The sequence below is a fragment of the Bombyx mori genome, chromosome 21, assembly GCF_030269925.1.
Source record: "Bombyx mori chromosome 21, ASM3026992v2".
NCBI lineage: Eukaryota > Metazoa > Arthropoda > Insecta > Lepidoptera > Bombycidae > Bombyx > Bombyx mori.
The window spans coordinates 4035113-4055360 of record NC_085127.1 but is presented as its reverse complement, the minus strand read 5'-3'; the positions used below and the strand labels follow the sequence as shown (position 1 = coordinate 4055360).

The following is a 20248-nucleotide window of genomic DNA, read 5'->3' as shown; positions in this document are numbered from 1 at the left end:
CAGCTTGCACGTCGTCTTCTTAGGCCCCCCTCGCCGGTCCCCAGACCGACATGTGAGGGGGACCCGAAACACTTAGAGGGCCAGGGCTTGGGCGAGATCAGCCTCCCTGGCCCCCGCTCGACGGCGGCGGGATTGTGCGTCTCTCACGCGCCCCGCCGCCTCCTTCTGCGAGATGGTGCACTCGCAGAAGTCGAGCATCGCCTTCCACGACTCGTCGTCGCCGAGCATCGATGCCACAACACTCGGCAACGACAAGTCGGTTCCTATTTTTGCGACGAGGACACGGCGCCACCCCTCCCATGCGGGGCAGGCGACGAGCGTATGCTCTGCCGTGTCCAAGTCGCAACCACAATGGTGGCACTCTGCCGTCGGCTCGGCTGTGATCCGGTGCAGGAACTCACCGAAACAACCATGCCCAGTGAGCACCTGCGTGAGCCGGAAAGTGAGGCGTCCTCTGTCACGATTCACCCAATCCACAAGGACCGGGCGAATCGCCTCGACGGTCCTACGACCAGCCGAAGGATCAGCCAGCCGTCTGGACCATGACTCCAGCACGGGGAGCGGACCGCTAGTAAGAAAATAAAATTATACAAAGTAATTAGCAGCTTATTATTTCAATTCGTGCATATCAAATGCACACTTAAACAGAATTAAAATGGAATTCATAATTTACAACGACACATAATGAGCGAAACATTAAATATTTACAAAATTTATTAGAAAACCCAAAAATGGTTTTGTCTGATTTACAACTCAAAGCGTTGTAATAAAAGTGTACTAATTAAAACGCGTTCAATATAAATATTATTATCATAAAGGAATGTTAAAATGAATTGAGGAAACCCGGAAGCTTTTTGTGACGATCACGTTGGCACATAAGTCATTTCGTATCTGAAGCCGTCGGTAGCGACGTTAATATTTCTTGGTAACAATAGCCTCTTAAATATTCATCACTCCGATATTAATTACGAACATTTACATAATTACCGTTGTATTACACGAATTACCGGTACTAAAAGCGTTTTTCAGTTTTCACTACGGTGTATATCAGGTTAAAGGTTGAATAATGAAAAAAAAAATACTTTACAGGGTCTAATTCGGATTAGGTAGTTATAACGCTATTGTTATTTTTAAATGAGATTGGAATGGAGAAATTCCATAACATAATATGTGTTATTCTTCACGAAAATGATGTTAGGGCTGTACGCACACAATAAATTGTTAGTATAATTTTATAAAATTTTTGTGTGTGTATAAAATTAACTTTATAATTTAAACTCCTTTTGGTAAGATTTAATGTCGCGTTTTTATTGTAATTATGTTATTTCCAACGTTTAGAATATTGTACAGTTTTCGTGGTCATAGACGAACTGCGGCGTAAAACTAAAATATATATGTATTTGTAATTATGTATAAACACAGAGAGTGCATTAATACATTCATTTCAATATTTTTTGTTAATTGTTATATTATATTTTAAGCTCACATATTGTCACTTTTATGCAATCCATGAATTTCAGTTTAATTTTTGTTTATTAATTTGCTATGTTTGTGTGTCTGAAGTAAAGCTGTTGTATTCTTTATCGGCTAGTTCAAGCACAGATGCGAATTATGATTGTGTTTCTACTTCTATTTTAACAATAAATAAATAAATAAATAAAAACTAATTTGTATACGATTCGCGAAAACCGATGTAGATGAAATGAGTTTAGTTGATTCATTTAGGAGCCTATCTATTCTCGTATAAATTTATTTATTTATTTATTTTTACTTTATGCACAAAACAAAACTTGTACACTTAATGCCACGGGCATTCTCTTCCGGTCGACCATAGGGTGGTGCAGAGATAATGCATGGTAGGTGCATTAATAAAAGAATAACAAACAACAACAACAAAACCAAAAAAAGAACAAAATCAAAACAAAAATCTTCCTTAAAATAACATCTCAGTGTTATAGAATACACATAATGTTAAATATAGGTACTTAAATGTTAAATATAAATTCTTAAAAATAGATGCTAAAAGAGTACACAGTCGTAGGCAGTAAGTAGCTTTCTGTGTTCCTGCTTCGATGTCCACAAGCGACAATGATCACATACGCACAGGTGAGCTTGTATGCGATCACATTAAAAAATTAAAACATGAGTAAAAATTCAGCAACACTTGAAATCATATAAAATGCGAGGACTTTTTGGCGGAACGCGAGGAGTGAAGTTGTGTGATTTGTTTTATTTTGTCTATTTAGTGTTTCTTCAGGTTTAAATGTGTAATAACGGTGGTTTATTAACTGTTTAATATCTGTGAAAGTGCACAAATATGGGAAAATGAAACAAAGCCGCTGAACATAACTTATCGGGATCCTCCAAAAAGTCCACTGAAAAAAATCTCCGTAAATGACCACCATTTTACTGAAATTATATTTCATCCCATATCATCACATGTCATTTAGTTTCATCCCAGTTGATTAATGTCTTAAATTAATCATATTCATTTCATTTCACTTCATTTTATTATTTTTCATAAAAATAAGAATATAAATTAAAATATGACATGACTTAAAGGTCCTAGTTACCAGGTCATAAAATCCCTTAAAAAAAAAATGTATAAAATGCGCTAACATAATATGTCGTAGAGATAGAAATGTAGCATTAAGTGTGTAAACCATCGTAGCAGTTCGTAGAGCGAGCGTAGCATAACTCGCTACGTCGCGTCGGTTGAAAGCTCGTGCCCCAGCATAATAAGCTGTCTAAACAATTCTCATTGTTCTCGTTGTAATGAACATGATCGGCAGTTTGAGTACACGTTACACAGTATTGTACAGATTATCAGAGAGTATTTAACCATAATACCACATCAGATTGATTAAAATCTAAATTCAGACTGATCGTAGTTTAAGATATAGGTTTATCGGTCCTATTAAACGTCTTTAGTTTGGTAATGGCAATAAACAATGTAATATGGCAATAAGTCTATCTGTAACTGATAAATTAAAAGTATTATTATGGTTATTAATGAGGTAGATTCAGTTTCTATATACATTATATTATATGGCTATATGCATACATATTCGATAGAATGTTTGATAGAAATTCAAACATGTGATTTAACAGATTATTTGTCCCAGAATTAAAGAGTGAAGTATGAGAAGGAAGAGTAAATAGAGACAATTTAATTTGCAGGCGAAACTAGTTTTTTTTTATATAGTTGCAGATACAAGAGTATATAGTATAGGTAAGAATAATTATACTGAGACCTTAGAACTCATATCTCAAGGTGGGTGGCGGCATTTATGTTGTAGATGTCTGCGGGCTCTGGTAACCACTTAACAACAGGTGGTAATTACTGGTGGTAGGACCTCTTGTGAGTCCGCACGGGTAGGTACCACCGCCCCGCCTATTTCTGCCGTGAAGCAGTAATGCGTTTCGGTTTAAAGGGTGGGGTAGCCGTTGTGACTATACTGAGACCTTAGAACTATATCTCAAGGTGTGTGGCGCATTTACGTTGTAGATGTCTATGGGCTCCAGTAACCACTTAACACCAGGTGGGCTGTGAGCTCGTCCACACATCTAAGCAATAAAAAAAAAAAGGTGGACCGTGAGCTCGTCCACCCATCTAAGCAAAAAAAAAAATTTCGTTTTCTTTACACTACCTTCTCCCAAATGTTTGTCATCAAAGGCAATTGAGAGTTCAATCACATGACTCAAAGCGCCATTCAATTTGCGGCTACTACGGGTTCCCATGTTCAGTTAGCACCGCGTAAGATAGACCGAAGCCGCTGCGAGAATCCTCAGTGCACTTTCAGAAAACATTTTTACATTTCTATCTATAAAAGTTTGGAAGTAATTCTCTTCCTAGGTGTCGTGGCAACGCTATGAAATATGCTTCTTGAAGCGATGTTTGAAAGGAGCCCTTAGCTGTAAACAGCGGCCTAATAAATTGCAACTTCTTTTTTAATCTAATCAATACCTTTTTTTAGGCTATGAACATGAAAATTTGCTTCAGTCGTTTTTGAGTCAATAAAACAAGCACACAAGCAAACCGTTACGGCTTAGATGGGTGGACGAGCTCACAGCCCACCTGGTGTTAAGTGGTTACTGGAGCCCATCGACATCTACAACGTAAATGCGCCACTCGCCTTGAGATATAAGTTCTAAGATCTGAGTATAGTTACAACGGCTGCCCCACCCTTCAAACCGAAACGCATTACTACAGAAACAGGCAGGATGGTGGTACCTACCAGCGCGGACTCACAATAGGTCCTACCACCAGTAACACCACGCGAAAACATCGCAAAAACAGTAAAAATTTTATTGTTTACATGTATGTATGTATATATTACATTAATACACTTTTAATATTATCTTTTCGTATAGAATTGACGTTACGTATTTACGTATTCGGCACGCGAACGCAGTTGCAAGTATAACGCGCGCCGCATTCCGTGTATCGACTTGATAATATATTATATAGCACAACTTTATCGATCATAAGCTGTTCGGGCATGTAGGTACTTGCGGGTGGACTCGGTTGTTAGATGCCTGATGTTTTTTATACGGAACTAGACTTTTGTTAAAGGATTATTAAAAGGGTGGCGGCGACAATTGAGGCATTTTACATCCACACGAAATAATATGTTCTCTTCAATACACGTTAAGACGGGTAGAATACGAATGAATCAGATTTTTTCCCCCTACCTAAGCTGATTTTTTTTATTTTTTTTATTGCTTAGATGCGTGGACGAGCTCACAGCCCACCTGATGTTAAGTGGTTACTGGAGCCCATAGACATCTACAACGTAAATGCGCCACACACCTTGAGATATAGTTCTAAGGTCTCAGTATAGTCACAACGGCTGCCCCACCCTTCCAACCGAAACGCATTACTGCTTCACGGCAGAAATAGGCGGGGCGGTGGTACCTACCCGTGCGGACTCACAAGAGGTCCTACCACCAGTAATTACGCAAATTATAATTTTGCCAGTTTGATTTTTACTGCACGATGTTATTCCTTCACCGTGGAAGTCAATCGTGAACATTTGCTGAGCACGTATTTCATTAGAAAAATTGGTACCCGCCAGCGGGATTCGAACACCGGTGCATCGCTCGACACGAATGCACCGGACGTCTTATCCTTTAGGCCACGACGACTTATAAAGCTGATAACCTTGCGAGGCTATATCAGCGTAACCTTAACTAGTAGGTGAGCTCACGGGGCTCAAACCTGACGACGTTGCTAACACCAACCCTAGCAAGAGCCGTGCTTCGCAGAATCTACCACCGAATCGGAAACGCGACCCACTGAGAAGATCCGGCGAGAAACTCAGTGGGCAATCAGAAATATACTAACCGCCGGTATTTATACAAACATCTTGACCTATTTTAATACAAACTTAATAGTTAATATTAAACATTGTTTATCTTAATTATTCTGTTGATTATTTACGTACAATTATTATTTAATAATATCGAATTATCGAATTATTATAACATAAATAACATTAAAAGTTTATTGCGCCGGAAGCTGTCAAGCGGAATAAAATATTATTAATGAAATAAAATATTATAAGTATAAAGAAATATGAATCAACTATTTACTTGATTATGAAATTACTAATTATATTATAAGACTATAAGTTCTATATATTGCATAATCATTAGGATGTACCTTAACTAATTCGTAAATAATTTATTATGTGATGCCGCAAGTGTTACTCGATAACACGTTATTAAGGGCTTTTCTTGTTTTTTTCTTTTTTATGTAACTTTAATTCATACTGCTAAAGTATTTTGTTAGTGGTGTGATGTATTATGAACTAGTACAGCCAGTGCCATTTATAGTAATATAGCAGCAAAATGGAAATAAACAGTTTTTGTCTCAAGGTATTGACGTTTGACAACCACAGCCCGCGGTAATTACTCATCCGTGGTCTGCTTCTGCTTCGTAGTCCGAAATTAGTCATATTGTTAATCGCGGCGAGATATTATCTCGATCCAATTAAAAAAACGTGAAAATATAAAACAATACAAATCGAAAATAAAATACACATTCGTATTGTACTTGCAACGTGAGTGTACTGAAAGTGTTTATTTATTTTATAAAATGTCGACGCGAAAGGAAATAAATTGAGCCAACAACCAATTAGCGCACAAGCGAGTTCACGATTAGACGTTATAAACTACTATACTTGGCTATATCGTGCTGCGTCTTATTTCCTTGTAAAGTTCATTTCAATTGAATTTTCTCTTTGTGGCCCCCGAAGAATGTAACCATTTATTCCTTGGGATATTAGTTTCAAAGATTTCACGCTTCAAATCGTAAAAGCATTAGGTTTTCTTGGAACTCTGAGAAATGCATTTCGCGTTTTGACTTTGTGTAATACTTTAACATAAAAAAGTTGGATTCTGGACTTTAAGGAAATGACAATAAGAAATAGGAACGTTGATAGTAAAAGTATAATTGAGTGGTTTCAATGTTAGCGCACATACGAAAAGAAAAGAGTCTTGATATTTCTCGTATCCGTCAAGGAATCCGAATTCATTTATGTTACTGCCGTTCGTCTAAGTTGGATACCTTAATTCCTCAAACGAAGAGGGCACAAGTACCTTTTATGGGTCACGAGCCTTAGAGGTTAGACTGGACATTTCGATGTTGAACAAGTATGGCAATTGACACTACATGGTCTCCGCAAATATTCATTTAATATTGTAATGAAACCTTTTTATATAAGGATTAAAATATTTAATTAATTGATAAGCATTATTTAATAAGAACACTGTTAAGAAAAGACAAGGGAGAAGTTAAATAAAGAGCGAGATAGCTACATTTGAAAATGATAGATGTCGAATGCGTTTAGGAACTAGTTACCCCCTAATTAATTGAAATTATAAGTTTAAACCTACAGTTTAAACATTATTATGGTTGTAATGTCAAAGATGATTGTACTTCTTTAATCACAGATTTCGCCAACACGACACTAGACAAATAATATTAATCTATTCTCAATTTGGCCACACCCTTTAAACAATAACAAAAGTTTGACAATTGACAATAAACAAAGAGTATATTTATATGTATGCGTTGTGTTCAATACATGGTAGTGTGTGTAATGTTTTTATTTATTGATTTAATGTATTTTTTATGCATAATTAAAAAACGTGTGGTACTCGGGAACTGCCGCGGTAAAGCTATTGCATAACATTTTTTATCAACTTATGCAATTATAATTAGACAATGATAATTTAATATTAAAACAATAATAAAATAAGACCACGCTATATTAAATTAATAAAAGCAAAACCTTAACTGTCCCCTTCGCACTCATAAGCTAGACCGCGCGAGAGACAGATGGGCAGACTTTTTATGCAGTGTGACGTCACGCCACGCGCTTATTCACAAACATTACACAAGCACAACGTGTGAATGTGTTGAACGCGAGCTACATGGTAGGCGTGAGGGGTGTTAGGTTTTTTTCGTTACGGAATTTCATGATTCGGTCGCCGCGCTCAAGGCCCGCGATAAAAGCTATGCAATAGCTTAAAAAATAAAATTATCATTCTGCACTCCTTTTCTATCGATCATCGAGTAAGAATATTTCAATTCATTGCTATGGCATACGAGTATCTGTACACGATATAACAGTGCGTTCTCAATAATGATGGGCACATTCATTTGTATATGCGGGTTGTCTGTAACTTAAATATAACATTGATTAATTACGAAAACGTGTTCCCGTAATACCGCACGAGGCTTACGCGCAACGCAAATACGAGACTTGATGAATGAACCTGCCCCGTTATTACTACTTCAGAAAACGGACGGGCAATGCATTCTAATTAATCCCTTGAACAGTAATAGCGGTCGATGTTTGCCACGTCACCGCCTGTTTACCTCAGCCCTGTTGATTTGGTCTGTGCACTGGAAGGCACTATAAACCGTGTCCATTCTACTATGACCCGCCCGGTTGAACCTACGAAGTTTTTCGTCCTTATGCACTCCCTAATACAGTTGAGTTACCAGAGGCCCGGCCGGATTGGTCGTCATAATGGCACTTGTGTTTCGTAAACGATGTTTTATTCATGCCGCGTCGCTCGACTGCTGCGAATAACCGGCTAATTATTGAGGTGTTCAGCCAAGATTTGGGTGGCTCGAGAATTTCATCGACACCGCTTACAAAGAGGACCACTTCACTTGTCGGGTTAATAAACTTTTGTCTCTCGTTTCAATATATTTCACCCAGAAAGCTTCGTGAGTATTAATTATGATGATATCCCTGACTTGTCTCGCTGATGTAATCCTTGGAATATCAGATGTTAATATAAATGGTATTTTCGAAGGAAACTGTATCATTTCTGTGTGCGTGCAGAAATGAAAGTTTTCTTTATATTAAAGGCTGAAGATAAGTGTTTTGTTTATGATCTGTCGTGCTATTTTCTGTTTACTTTTTTCCTTTCGCTCTGGATCTGATTTGATTTGATTAAAGTACGGAAATGTATTCAAAACTTTATGGTGTTAACGAGAAAGTTTCGTTGGAAGGTATTTTTTTTATTTTTTATTGCTTAGATGGATGGATGAGCTCACAGCCCACCTGATGTTAAGTGGTTACTGGAGCCCACAGACATCTACAACGTAAATGCGCCACCCACCTCGAGATATAAGTTCTAAGGTCTCAGTATAGTTACGACGGCTACCCCACCCTTCGAACCGAAACGCATTACTGCTTCACGGCGGAAATAGGCGGGGTGGTGGTACCTACCCGTGCGGACTCCCAAGAGGTCCTACCACCAGTGATTACGCAAATTATAATTTTGCGTGTTTGATTTTTATTACACGATGTTATTCCTTCACCGTGGAAGTCAATCGTGAACATTTGTTAAGTACGTATTTCATTAGAAAAATTGGTACCCGCCTGCGGGATTCGAACACCGGTGCATCGCTTCATACGAATGCACCGGACGTCTTATCCTTTAGGCCACGACGACTATGAAGTTCGTGAAAGTAATTAAAATTGCAATTATTATTACTGTGTCGGGTCGTTAAATTTTCATATAAATAGTTTAATAAATTTAACAGAATTTAAAAGTAAAATTGTAAGTCAGAGAATCTGCTATCACATAAATTTCACTCGGAAGGAAAGTATAAAATTTTCTCAACGTTCCTTACTGATCTCCTTTGTTCCAGCGAAGCTTTTGACAGCCTTTCTTCCTATTATATTACACAGGTTTTTTTTTTCCTGCGGGGCTGCTAAAATTTCAATGATATAATTTCTAAAAAGAGATGAATTATGACAATAATATATTAAGACTGTTTTAATCACTAAATGTCATTTAATGCTTTCGAAATATATTTTTGACAGTACTATAATATACAATTTATTTTATCAGTATTTTGTTAGGTTTTCGCAAATGGTAGACATAATTAAAACTATTTGAAGTTTTCAATCCCGCATCTTTTATTGTCTACATTATTTGCAGATATTTCGTGATCACGGACGATTGATGTGTTATTCATTCGTCGAAATTCGAATATTCTGCTAACTACCGTCAATTTTTCTATAAAACATATTTTGAATTTTTTTACGTTTCGTTTCACACAGATTTGTTTTCAATGTTATTTGTAGAAAGTAGAATATGAATTGAAATAAAGAATTTCAAAGAACCCCTTCAAGAAAGTTATTCGTTCAATACCAAAAACGAATCTTTGATCAAATTAAACTTATCTAACGTAAGATCATACATATATTTAATTCAATTCGTAGTACATTTGATCAAGTTTCATCGTCGAGCGTGAGCGTGAAAATTGCTAGAAATTTTCTTAATAAAATATTTGGTGGCGTTATTAAGTCGTAAATATTAGAGTTCCCTCGCGTTCCACAATGCTCCGATCTCGGTGCCTAATAGAATTATCCCCGTCGTAGCTCCGAATTAATTCGAAGGTCCCGTAGACCTTTAGATGTGTAGCCTCGGAGGGTGAGGAGCGCGCGTGACCAAAAATACTGGCCCTGTAGGGGTGATGCTGGAAAATTATGGATCTAAAGTTGATAAGGCTAATTTTGTAGGGTTGAAAAATGTCTCATTGGTCCTAGGTGTAACTGCTGAATGATGCGATGTGAATTCCCATTTTGTAACTTGAGTCATGCATACTGAAGAATACTAAAGTTGTTACACATTTGAGATTTGGCTCTCATTGTTTTGAAATGGGCTGCGATTTTAATGTTTGGTGCCTGGTGGTACTTGTGTCGACTTAACACGTGCTTAGCCGTAATTTCTCCTATCTGCCCACGGTAAAGAAATCTTCCAAGTCTCACTGTCATGGAAAATGTGTTTTTAACAAAATCTTATCTCGTTTTATTACAAGGAAAAATAAACTGCGAAAGATCATATCGTGAAAAGTTTATAGCTACATTCATGTTTTGCAGGAAATTAAAAACTCTTTTTAAGTCAACACAGTACGGTCGTTATGTTTTGCACAGTAAATATAAGTGTTAAAATGGGAAAATGTTAAGAAAATATATTTATATAATACATTTTCTAAAATAGAACTAACTTTTCTTCGTCGAGAATAAATATTTTCTTGATGTATTCACGGTCAGGATTCTCATACTTTGCCGCATGGCTTATCGGGCAATCTCGGGATTTTTTTAATCTCGGGATTTTGTTCCTTTATGTGCGTTCGCTTATAGCGTTGATGCGTGATATAGAACGCCCTAAGCTAAACGTATTTATTCAACGCTTGCTTCTGGAATACAACCGAAACTAACGCCTGTTTGAAAATGAAGAGGCCCGCGTCAAAGAAATCGCTCTTTATTAACATTTAATATTTCTCAAGCGCCTCTTGCGGTTCGAGTGTCGGACGGGGCACGTTACGTTCACGGAAGTGCCTTTAAATTAAGCTTTTCAAGTTAACGGCCCAAATTAACCGCCCATCTATTGTTACAGGTAACAGTGGGATGACCCAGTACCCGAATCGCCCAAGAAAGACGCAACTGCTAATGCATTGTAGTTTGTGATAAAGTTACCACGGATATCGTACCGTGTAACGTGCTGTTATCGGACTGCTTTTCTGTCGTCACCGCGTCGCGGACGTGTCGTTGTGTGGTCGCGACCGATGCGGGGTTGTGAGGGTGCGTGACGAGTGCATCTGTCATGGTGACGTCATGGTGCGCGCTGGCGTTGCTGGCGGCACTGCACATGTGCCAGGGGGCTCGTGACACGGTCTACCACAATCACTTCGCGGTTCACGTGCCTTCTGGACCGGAACACGTGGATGACATCGTGAGGAGACACGGATACGTCAATCACGGACAGGTCAGTCTTTTTATTAGAAACTTTTGTTAAGGTTTTTGTGATAGATTATATCCAATCGGTAATGTATCTTTATGTGTGAAGCATACGATTGTTAATACGCTTTTATTAGCTTCAGACGTATGTATGTTAGTATTTATTTATATATTTGGGAAACAAACAGTACAATACAAAAATATAATATTTAAAAAAATAGCTAAAACATAAACCAAATATGTTTCCACAATCAAAATCACATATAGGTAGAAAGTGAACAGAGAAGAGAAGAGAAAAAATTAGAAATTTAAGTTACAGTTAGTATATATATAGTAAAGTTAGTATGTAACGGAATCTTTGAACATGATTTTGACCCCCTTCAAAACGTCGGATTAACTCGAAATTTGGTATACTTATTAAGGACCGAAGACAATTCAATATTAAAAAAAAATTGAAATTTAACTATAAAATGAAAAATAAATAATAGTTTAAAAAAACTAACAAAATAGGCTTTTATAGAAAATCCACCTATAGAAAATAAATTTGAATTAAAAATAGTGTAAGGAAAAATGATTTTATTGTAAAAAAGTTTCAGCGACCTTATGTCATTGAAATGTAATTTACGTTTCCTTAAGTTTTGATTAGCGAATAATGAAATTAGTTTTTCGTACTCGATACAACCATTGAAATATACTTGCGTGTCTACGTATCTCTTAGCAACACACGGCCAACACCTCTTCCGTTAACTATATCGCAGGGCATCGCGTGACTGTCCGTTAGACGTCCAATTAAGTTTTCTCTAGTGATTAATGACTCTAATACTAACACCGGGGTTTTGCTTGCCCGATACCACTATCTCCGCTTTGACGCCCCTTCGTCGACTTCGCCGAAAACAGATGATTACTTACAATTTTCTTTACTTGTAGATTTAAATTGAGTTTGTTCTTTACTTTTCTTAGTGTACTCAGAATTTTTATTTATTTATTGCTTAGATGGTTGGACGAGCTCACGGCCCAGAAGGTGTTAAGTGGTTACCGGAGCCGATAGATGTCTACAACGTAAATGCGCCACCCACCTTGAGATATAAGTTCTACGGCCTCAGTATAGTTACAACGGCTTCCCCAACCTTCAAACCGAAACGCATTACTGCTTCACGGCAGAAGTAGGCAGGGTGATGGTATCTACCCGTGCGTACTCACAAAACGTCCTACCACCAGTAGTTACGCAAATTATAATTTTGTGAGTTTGGTTTTCTTTACACCATGTTGTTATTCCTTCATCGTGGAAATCAATCGTGAATATTTTTTAAGTAGGTTTTCTAATTTAAAAAATGGTACCTGCTTCGGGGTTTGCAAACAAGTGCATCTCTTTATAGATTTCACTGGGCGTATCCTTTAGGCCACGATGAGTGTGAGTGAGTGAGTGAGTGAGTGAATAATATTCAATTGCAAGAAATTTATGAATAATAGTCGAATTATCACAGTTAATAATATTAAGGTCTGCTCATGAATGTGCAGCTAGTACGTTAAACAGTTACAACAGCTTAAAACAGTTCTTTTTCACTATTTGATATAGTAAGTACCACAGAATTTTATTGCAAACGAACTTAGTTCAGCACAGTGACATCAATCACGGAACTCCTCATTTTTATTAGTTTCTCTCTTATGTGTGACGTAACACATTTCTTTTCCCCCCGCCCACTTCCACTGGCGTCCCCTTTGTCGCATTATGTAGTTCACGCGACTTTGATAAACGATTCAGATAATGGTATTTGTACACAAAAACTTGTAAATGTGGCATGCTCTTTAGTTCGGGTACAATATAACATGTAGTAATGATATCATGTACCTACAGCGAAATGTATACTAATAGAATTCTTTTTTGGATTTCAATTGGCTTCAGTCGGTTGGCCTTTCATGATAGCGATTACTATTATATTAGGCTGGTATCTGATAGTTTTTGATGTTAGTATAGGTATGCTTAATTTTTTTTTTACGCTAAACGAAAGTAATCTTTAAATCTATACTAATATATAAATCTACAGTGGTTTTTATGGATGTTCCGTTATAACTACTGAACCATGCATCCGATTGATGTGACACTTGGTATCCATGTAGAAAATACATGTACTTAATGGATAGGCTAATATTTATATGAATTTTGGACTTCCTAATAACAATGACAATAAATAATAATGTTAATTTTAAATGCTCAGCGAAGCGGGCGAGTACGGCTAGTAACAGATAAATTTGATACACCTAAGTACGCTATACACTGCCTATTCCCAGCATTCTCTTTTCAATTTAGGATATCATCATAGACCTCCACTGCCGGTCATAGGCCTTCCCCAAAGTTTGCCATAATGACCGCTACTGTGCAGTCTTCATCCAGTGGATTCCCGCGACCTTTAACAGAACGTAAGATACCCACGATATGCTTTCCAGTGTAGGGTCTCCGTTTGAGAACTTTTCAGCCTCAGCAGCCATTGTTCGTGCAATGGGCCCGGCCCACAGCCACTTCAATCTTGCAGTACTTCGGGCTATATCAGTTGCCTTGGTTCTCTGCTAATCTCTTCATTCCTGATTCACAGGGAAACTCTGAACATAGCATTCTCCATTGTTCTTGATCCGTTGTTCTTTGAGTGAGCTTAGGATATGTTGTATACTAATTTAAAATACCTTTTTTGTTCCATTTTTGTAATGAAATACGCACTTAACTTATTCACGGTTTCATTGTAAAAAAACCAATCACGCCAAAAAATATAATTTTCGTAATTACTATAGATTTAAGATATAATCTTCAAGCGTCAAAGTGGTGGCCGTAGTCATGCTCTGTTGTCTATGGGCTTCAAGAACTACTCTACATTAGATCGGCCGTGAGCTCGCTTAGCCGTCTTTTTTTTTGTCGTATCACTCTTGACAGAACGGTGGTGGTCGTCATTTAGTATCTTTGCTGTAGGCAGATGCTATGTACCTCACGGGCAATCGTCACTTCTACCGGCTTGTCGTGAGCCTGGTACACTCATGTAAATAACCGCTAACTGCCGACTTGACTTGTCGTCTAAGTAAATAATAAAAAAAGAAATATACTTATACTTACGGTAGGCAGCGGCTTGGCTCTGCCCCTACCATTGCTGAAGTCCATGGGCGACGGTAACCACTCACCATCAGGTGGGCCGTATGCTCGTCTGCCTACAAGGGTAATAAAAAAAAACTTATGAAGTGACTATAATGCATAAGCCTTTCTACTTCGTAGATTTTACTATATACTATATTATAGAAATATCTAAGATATTTGAATTTCGTAAATTGCGTTAAAAAGACTAGTTAAAGTCTGAGCTCTTAAAATTACCCAGCAATTTTTCGCAGACAAACCATTCGGTGCTGAAGCGAACGATTATTATTGACACGCCAACACATCTTCAAGGTTAGACGTGTACGAATATTAGAAAAGTTGGAAATAAACTTTTGATTGATCCGTTACGCTTAATATCGTGTCGCCGGGACATCGGCGGAGTCGCGTGCGTCCCCGTCGCCGTCTTCTCGTTTTTTTTTAACTTTACCCATAAATCATGTTCACACATTCGAATGAGGGAGAAAATAACTTGGGTCGATCGTTTCGGGAGGTCGGAACCCAATCGGCATTTGATAGACTGCAACGAGAAATCGGATAGCTTTGATAAGTCAAGCGCTTAATCTAATTACGTACGAGATTGATGTTTAATTGTAGGTCGAATGTGGGTCGTTTTGTCAGTCGTGAAATACATTGTACAATATATAAATGGTCAACATTCTTAGCTACTCACTTAATTCTTAGTGACTATCTGTGACCTTGCTCGTTCACGAATCACGCTATAGAAAGCAGAGTATTATATACACTTGACATTGACGAAATCTAAAAGGAAACGCCATAAACCTAAGAGATAGATAGATATATAAATGGTCACTTTGTAAAAAATATTTTATAGATTCCGAGATTTAGATAATGATTACCAAGACTCAATCGTGTATAAGAACCTCATTTTTACGTATAGATATTTTATATACCTACATATTTTACGTATAGATCACTTTTAAGTTTATTGTGTTTATATTGTGCAAAACTATATTCTGATTTTAACACCGCCATATTATTTGAATAGCATGAGTTGGAGTTAGCCAAAAAACACTGATGAGAAATTAATGCGTTTTTCGCGATAGTTTCACTCCTAAAGCTGACGAAATCCACGAGTGTGCCACTGCTTATAGATGCATAGGCCGGCTCCTTCAAGAGCTTGGAACTTTATTGATCGTGTATGTATATAGCAACATGTTAGGAAGCGAAAATCAATCGTGTCTTAAACAGAAATTGTATTGAAATTCAACTTTGTAAACAGTTTATTTTGCATGTCTACTTTAGATAATAATGTAATAACGAAATGCGCACTAATTTATTTTACGAAAATTTAACTAACATCTTAGTATCGGATGCAATGAACGCACTTATTTTTAATACGCTTTTATTAGCTTCAGACGTATGTATGTTAGTATGTAACGGAATCTTTGAACATGATTTTGACCCCCTTCAAAACGTCAGATTAACTCGAAATTTGGTATACTTATTAAGGACCAATGACAATGGCGTTTTTTTTTTATTGCCCTTGTAGGCAGATGAGCATACGGCCCACCTGATGGTGAGTGGTTACCGTCGCCCATAGACTTCAGCAATTCCAGGGGCAGAGCCAAGCCGCTGCCTTAATACTCTTCACAAGCCTCGTTTGAAGAAGGACATGTCATAGCGCTCGGGAAATACCGTGGAGGGGAGCTCATTTCATAGCCGAATGGTACGTGGCAAAAAAGATCTCTGGGAACGCACTGTGGATGACCGCAGTGGCTCAAGGTAGTATGGATGAACTCTACTCCGGTGGCGGGCGGTGCGATGGTAAAATGGAGATGCCGGTATCATCTCGAACAATTCCTCAGAGCACTCCCCAAAATGCGTGCATGGTATCAGTAGTTATAAATATTTTATGAACAGATATGAGTAGAAGGGTTACTTTGATAATATCCTGAAAAGCATCCCACGCATTTTTTACAATAAAATCATTTTTTCTTACACTATTTTTTAAATCAAATTTATTAAAATTTATTTTCAATTTTTTTTGTTGGATTTTCTATAAATGCGTATTCTATTAGTTTTTTTTAAACTATTATTTATTGATCTTTAAAATATAACACGGATTAATATCGTATACCTACTTGACGCATCGCAGAAAAACAATCCGGTGATTGCGGGTCGTTTTTATCAAATCGCTCCATTATTTCGAACACGGAACTGATGATCGGAGCGAACGAAATTGAATTCAATACAAGGAAATCGTATCTGGATTTTGAAGAGACGCACCCGCTTAGGGTGTGTGTTCAATAAACTGGTGATGCAGTGAGTTCGTTTCCGCAAACATGATCTGATATATCACCTATTACGTATGTATGATATTAATACGCGAACACCCTAATTTGTTTGTATAGTTTTGGTCTGTCGGTGTGTGAATTCGACTGGGAATCGAACCAGGATACCGTGCTAAATAAAGAAAGAAAGAAAGAAATGATTCATTTATTCCCTAAGCATAGTGAAAATGATTTATTACATAAGTTAAAAGCAGGGTGTATGTCATGTCATTATTTGACATGCGAATTTTAGTGCAGTGCAAGATATTATGATATTATATAATTTACCTTTCATTCATTCATAATTCAAAAAATAATTAAAAAAATCCATCAGAATGAAATCAGTGCTATTAACCAACAGACAAATAAAGCCATTAAACGAAACTTAAATACAGATTAAGGCATGTAATAAATATACAATGTGTGTATATGAATAGACAATGCGTAGGTATATATGTATGTGTATGTTTGGATTCCTTTGTCTCCAAACATCATAGTATGTGAGAGTATTTTGATTAAACTAGATAACTCAGTTTGCTGTGTTTGAAATACACTTCTTTGACTAGAATCTATATATTAATACGTGAAGCAAAAACTTTGTATCCCTTTTTACGAAAATTACGCGGACGAAGGAGTATGAAATTTTCTACACTTATAGAGAATATAGAGAAGAAGTGCACAATGCTAAATTTTTTTAAAAATAATGCGTAAAAGGTAAATCATTTAATCAATAAAGAAAACATTACACACACTACATACCATGTATTTGACGCACACACGCATGCATACTATTTATTGTCAAACTTTTGTTCTTGACGTCTGTGGTCAAATTGAGAATAAATTAAATACTGTTTGTCTTTCTTAATATTTTTTATAGTGTAGCCTTGGCGAAATTTGTGATTATAGAACTATAAAATACAATCATAATAGTATACAAACTTACAATTTCAATTAATTATAGTCGAATTTCGACTACTGCGGGACTAATTATTAGTACTAATTATTAGACAATATGCGCTAATAGTATTATATGGAAAACCCACTAAGAGCTGACAGAATTCGCACTGACGTTTTTTAATGAATCGATTCTCAAACGTAGACTCGAACACACAGCTGTAATTTTAAGTATACAAATCTATATATATAAAAGAAAGTCGTGTTAGTTACACTATTTATAACTCAAGAACGGCTGAACTGATTTGGCTGAAAATTGCTGAAGAGGTAGCTTAGAACCAGGAGAAGGACATAGGATACTTTTTATCACATTCCCTTGGGACGTGACATAAAACGTGGTATGACAAAACGCAACTGATATGGAATAACAAAACGCAGCTGACAGCTAAACGTAATATATTCTATGGGTAATTATAGTAGAATTTTGAAGTTGACCGGTTGATGTCAACTGATAGCTAAACGTTCTATGGTTAATTATAGTAGAATTTTGAAGTTGACCGGTTGATGTCAACTGACAGCTAAACGTTCTATGGTTAACTATAGTAGAATTTTGAAGTTAACCGGTTGATGTGTGTGAAACAAACCGTGTAGCGGAACAAAGTTCGCCGGATTCGCTGGTTGTAGATAAACGACTCATATCTTTATCATAAATAGTAATGTAGCTGAACACAGAAAACATTTATTTCTAGAATAATCGATAAGACCGAAACGATAAATCAAATTAACATCATCAACGATTCTCGTAAATGTAATTGTCTGCAAGTTCGACGAGAACTATGAGAAGTACGAGTTGGGAGTTCTCAAACAACAGAATGAGAGAGAGAGAGCGTCTAGTTTTCACTCGTGAAACTCTGCTGGGAATACTCAGAGTGTTCCATGAATCACATTTGTAACATTTCCTGTCGCATTATCGACTGTTTGACTTTCTTGACGACGTGCGAGAAATATAACTGTAACTCAAATGCGTACGTACCTTGGGGATAGGCGAATGGAAAAAGTTTCTCGAACGAAATCAAAAAAAAAAGTTGCTTCCGTTTTAATATCATATAAAAGCTCGGCTCTGAATATTTATGATAGAGAAACACGACCAAGAAACAGCGAGCAAATCGAAATAAAATTGAATTTACATACAGTTGAAATGAGAACGGATAGCCTTTTTGTTATTGACCGTGAGGTGGATCAAAGTTTTAATGGAGTTACAATTGCACCGCACTGAGACCGAACGACCGTCTAACTTTTCGAACAGAACGAAAAAGATTCGTAACCACTTAAATACCTAATTTACGTGAGGAAAACGCGAAAACGTTTCTTGTCGCTGCGTTCAGTTGAACAACTCGTTAACGCCAAAGAAAAAGTTCCGCGGAAACTTTAATTTGACACATAAAAACCCTCGACGATGCGAGAATAACAGTTCTCACTTTCGTTTTTATAGTTTTCGTAGCGAATTTCTTCGATAAGGCAGTTTTCGGACGACTTAAGAGATCGCGTTTTAGTTTGAAGAGTCTCGTAAAATGTAGTCCGAAGGTAAACCAGTGACGTGCTTAAAACAATATTGTAAAAAAAAATACATATAAAAACACTGGATGTTTGTTCAAACGTAGTAAAGTTGCTATGAAAGGTATGGAGTACCGAAATTCCCCCGAGAGCCAAACAAATAACGCTTAAACTAAGGAATAACACATTCGAGTCATCTCCGAAAACAGTGTTGAATAAATCTTGGGAATCGAGGGTAGATGAGCAAACTAAGGCTGGTGTGAACAAACACGCTATAGGGCCCGTTGATGTCGAGAGAATGTTGACAAACACTCGCCTCTTCTCATCGAGACGCCCGTGAACTGTGTTTGACGTACTACGCCAAATCGACCCTGGAGTGCTCTCGTGTCGGGTTGTAACTCCGGACTTGAGGCAGCCTCCAGCTTACATCACAGAAAACGGAGTCGCTGTTTTTGGCTGAAAAAAAAAGATGGTAGAAATCGTTATCGAAGCTGAAGATAAAGTAGTACTTGCGATTCTCGATTCGAAATATAATTGAGGTAGTCAACGCAAAAGTGGCCATAGTCACTATGGAGATAATGAGGTTTGAATTTACTTTTACACTGCTTCGTAGGCAAAAACAATACACGCAAAAATAATGTTTACAAAGCCATCTGTTATCTATGGGTGATACTAGGGATAGGCCGGATTGGCACCAACATGTTTGTAATGTTTTAAATAAATTGTAATATTTAAGTACGAATATGAAAAATTATAGGTTAGGACGCTTTTGCGCTGACGGCCTCAATTAACGTCCGTCTGGTGTAGTGGTAAGTGACATGGTCACTACACTAGGGGGTCGCGGGTTCGAATCCCGCCAAGGGAAGATATTTGTATGATAAATATAAATGTCTTTTCCAGGGTTATGGATGTATATTAAATATATGTATGTGTATAATAAAAATATTACATTTATTTCCGTTATCTGGTACCTGTAACACAAGTTCTTTACGAACTTATCACGGGACCAGTTAACGTGGCGTGATTGTTAGTAAATATTTATTTATTTATTATTTTATTCTACTAATAGTTTGATCGAGTAGTTCGATAAGTGCAAC

At 37.1% G+C, this 20248-nt stretch overlaps 1 protein-coding gene across 4 annotated transcripts in view; it reads left to right on the top strand.

The window, feature by feature from the left end:
- Nucleotides 1–20248, top strand: part of LOC101741158 (furin-like protease 2) — a 310342-nt gene that overhangs the window by 190291 nt on the left and 99803 nt on the right. For all 4 annotated transcript variants that reach the window (XM_004926690.5, XM_021348356.3, XM_062674605.1 and 1 more), the window contains one exon: nucleotides 10936–11304. In XM_004926690.5, coding sequence (XP_004926747.1) covers nucleotides 11143–11304 — 162 coding nt within the window. In that variant the 5' untranslated portion in view covers nucleotides 10936–11142. The remainder of the gene's footprint in view (nucleotides 1–10935; nucleotides 11305–20248) is intronic.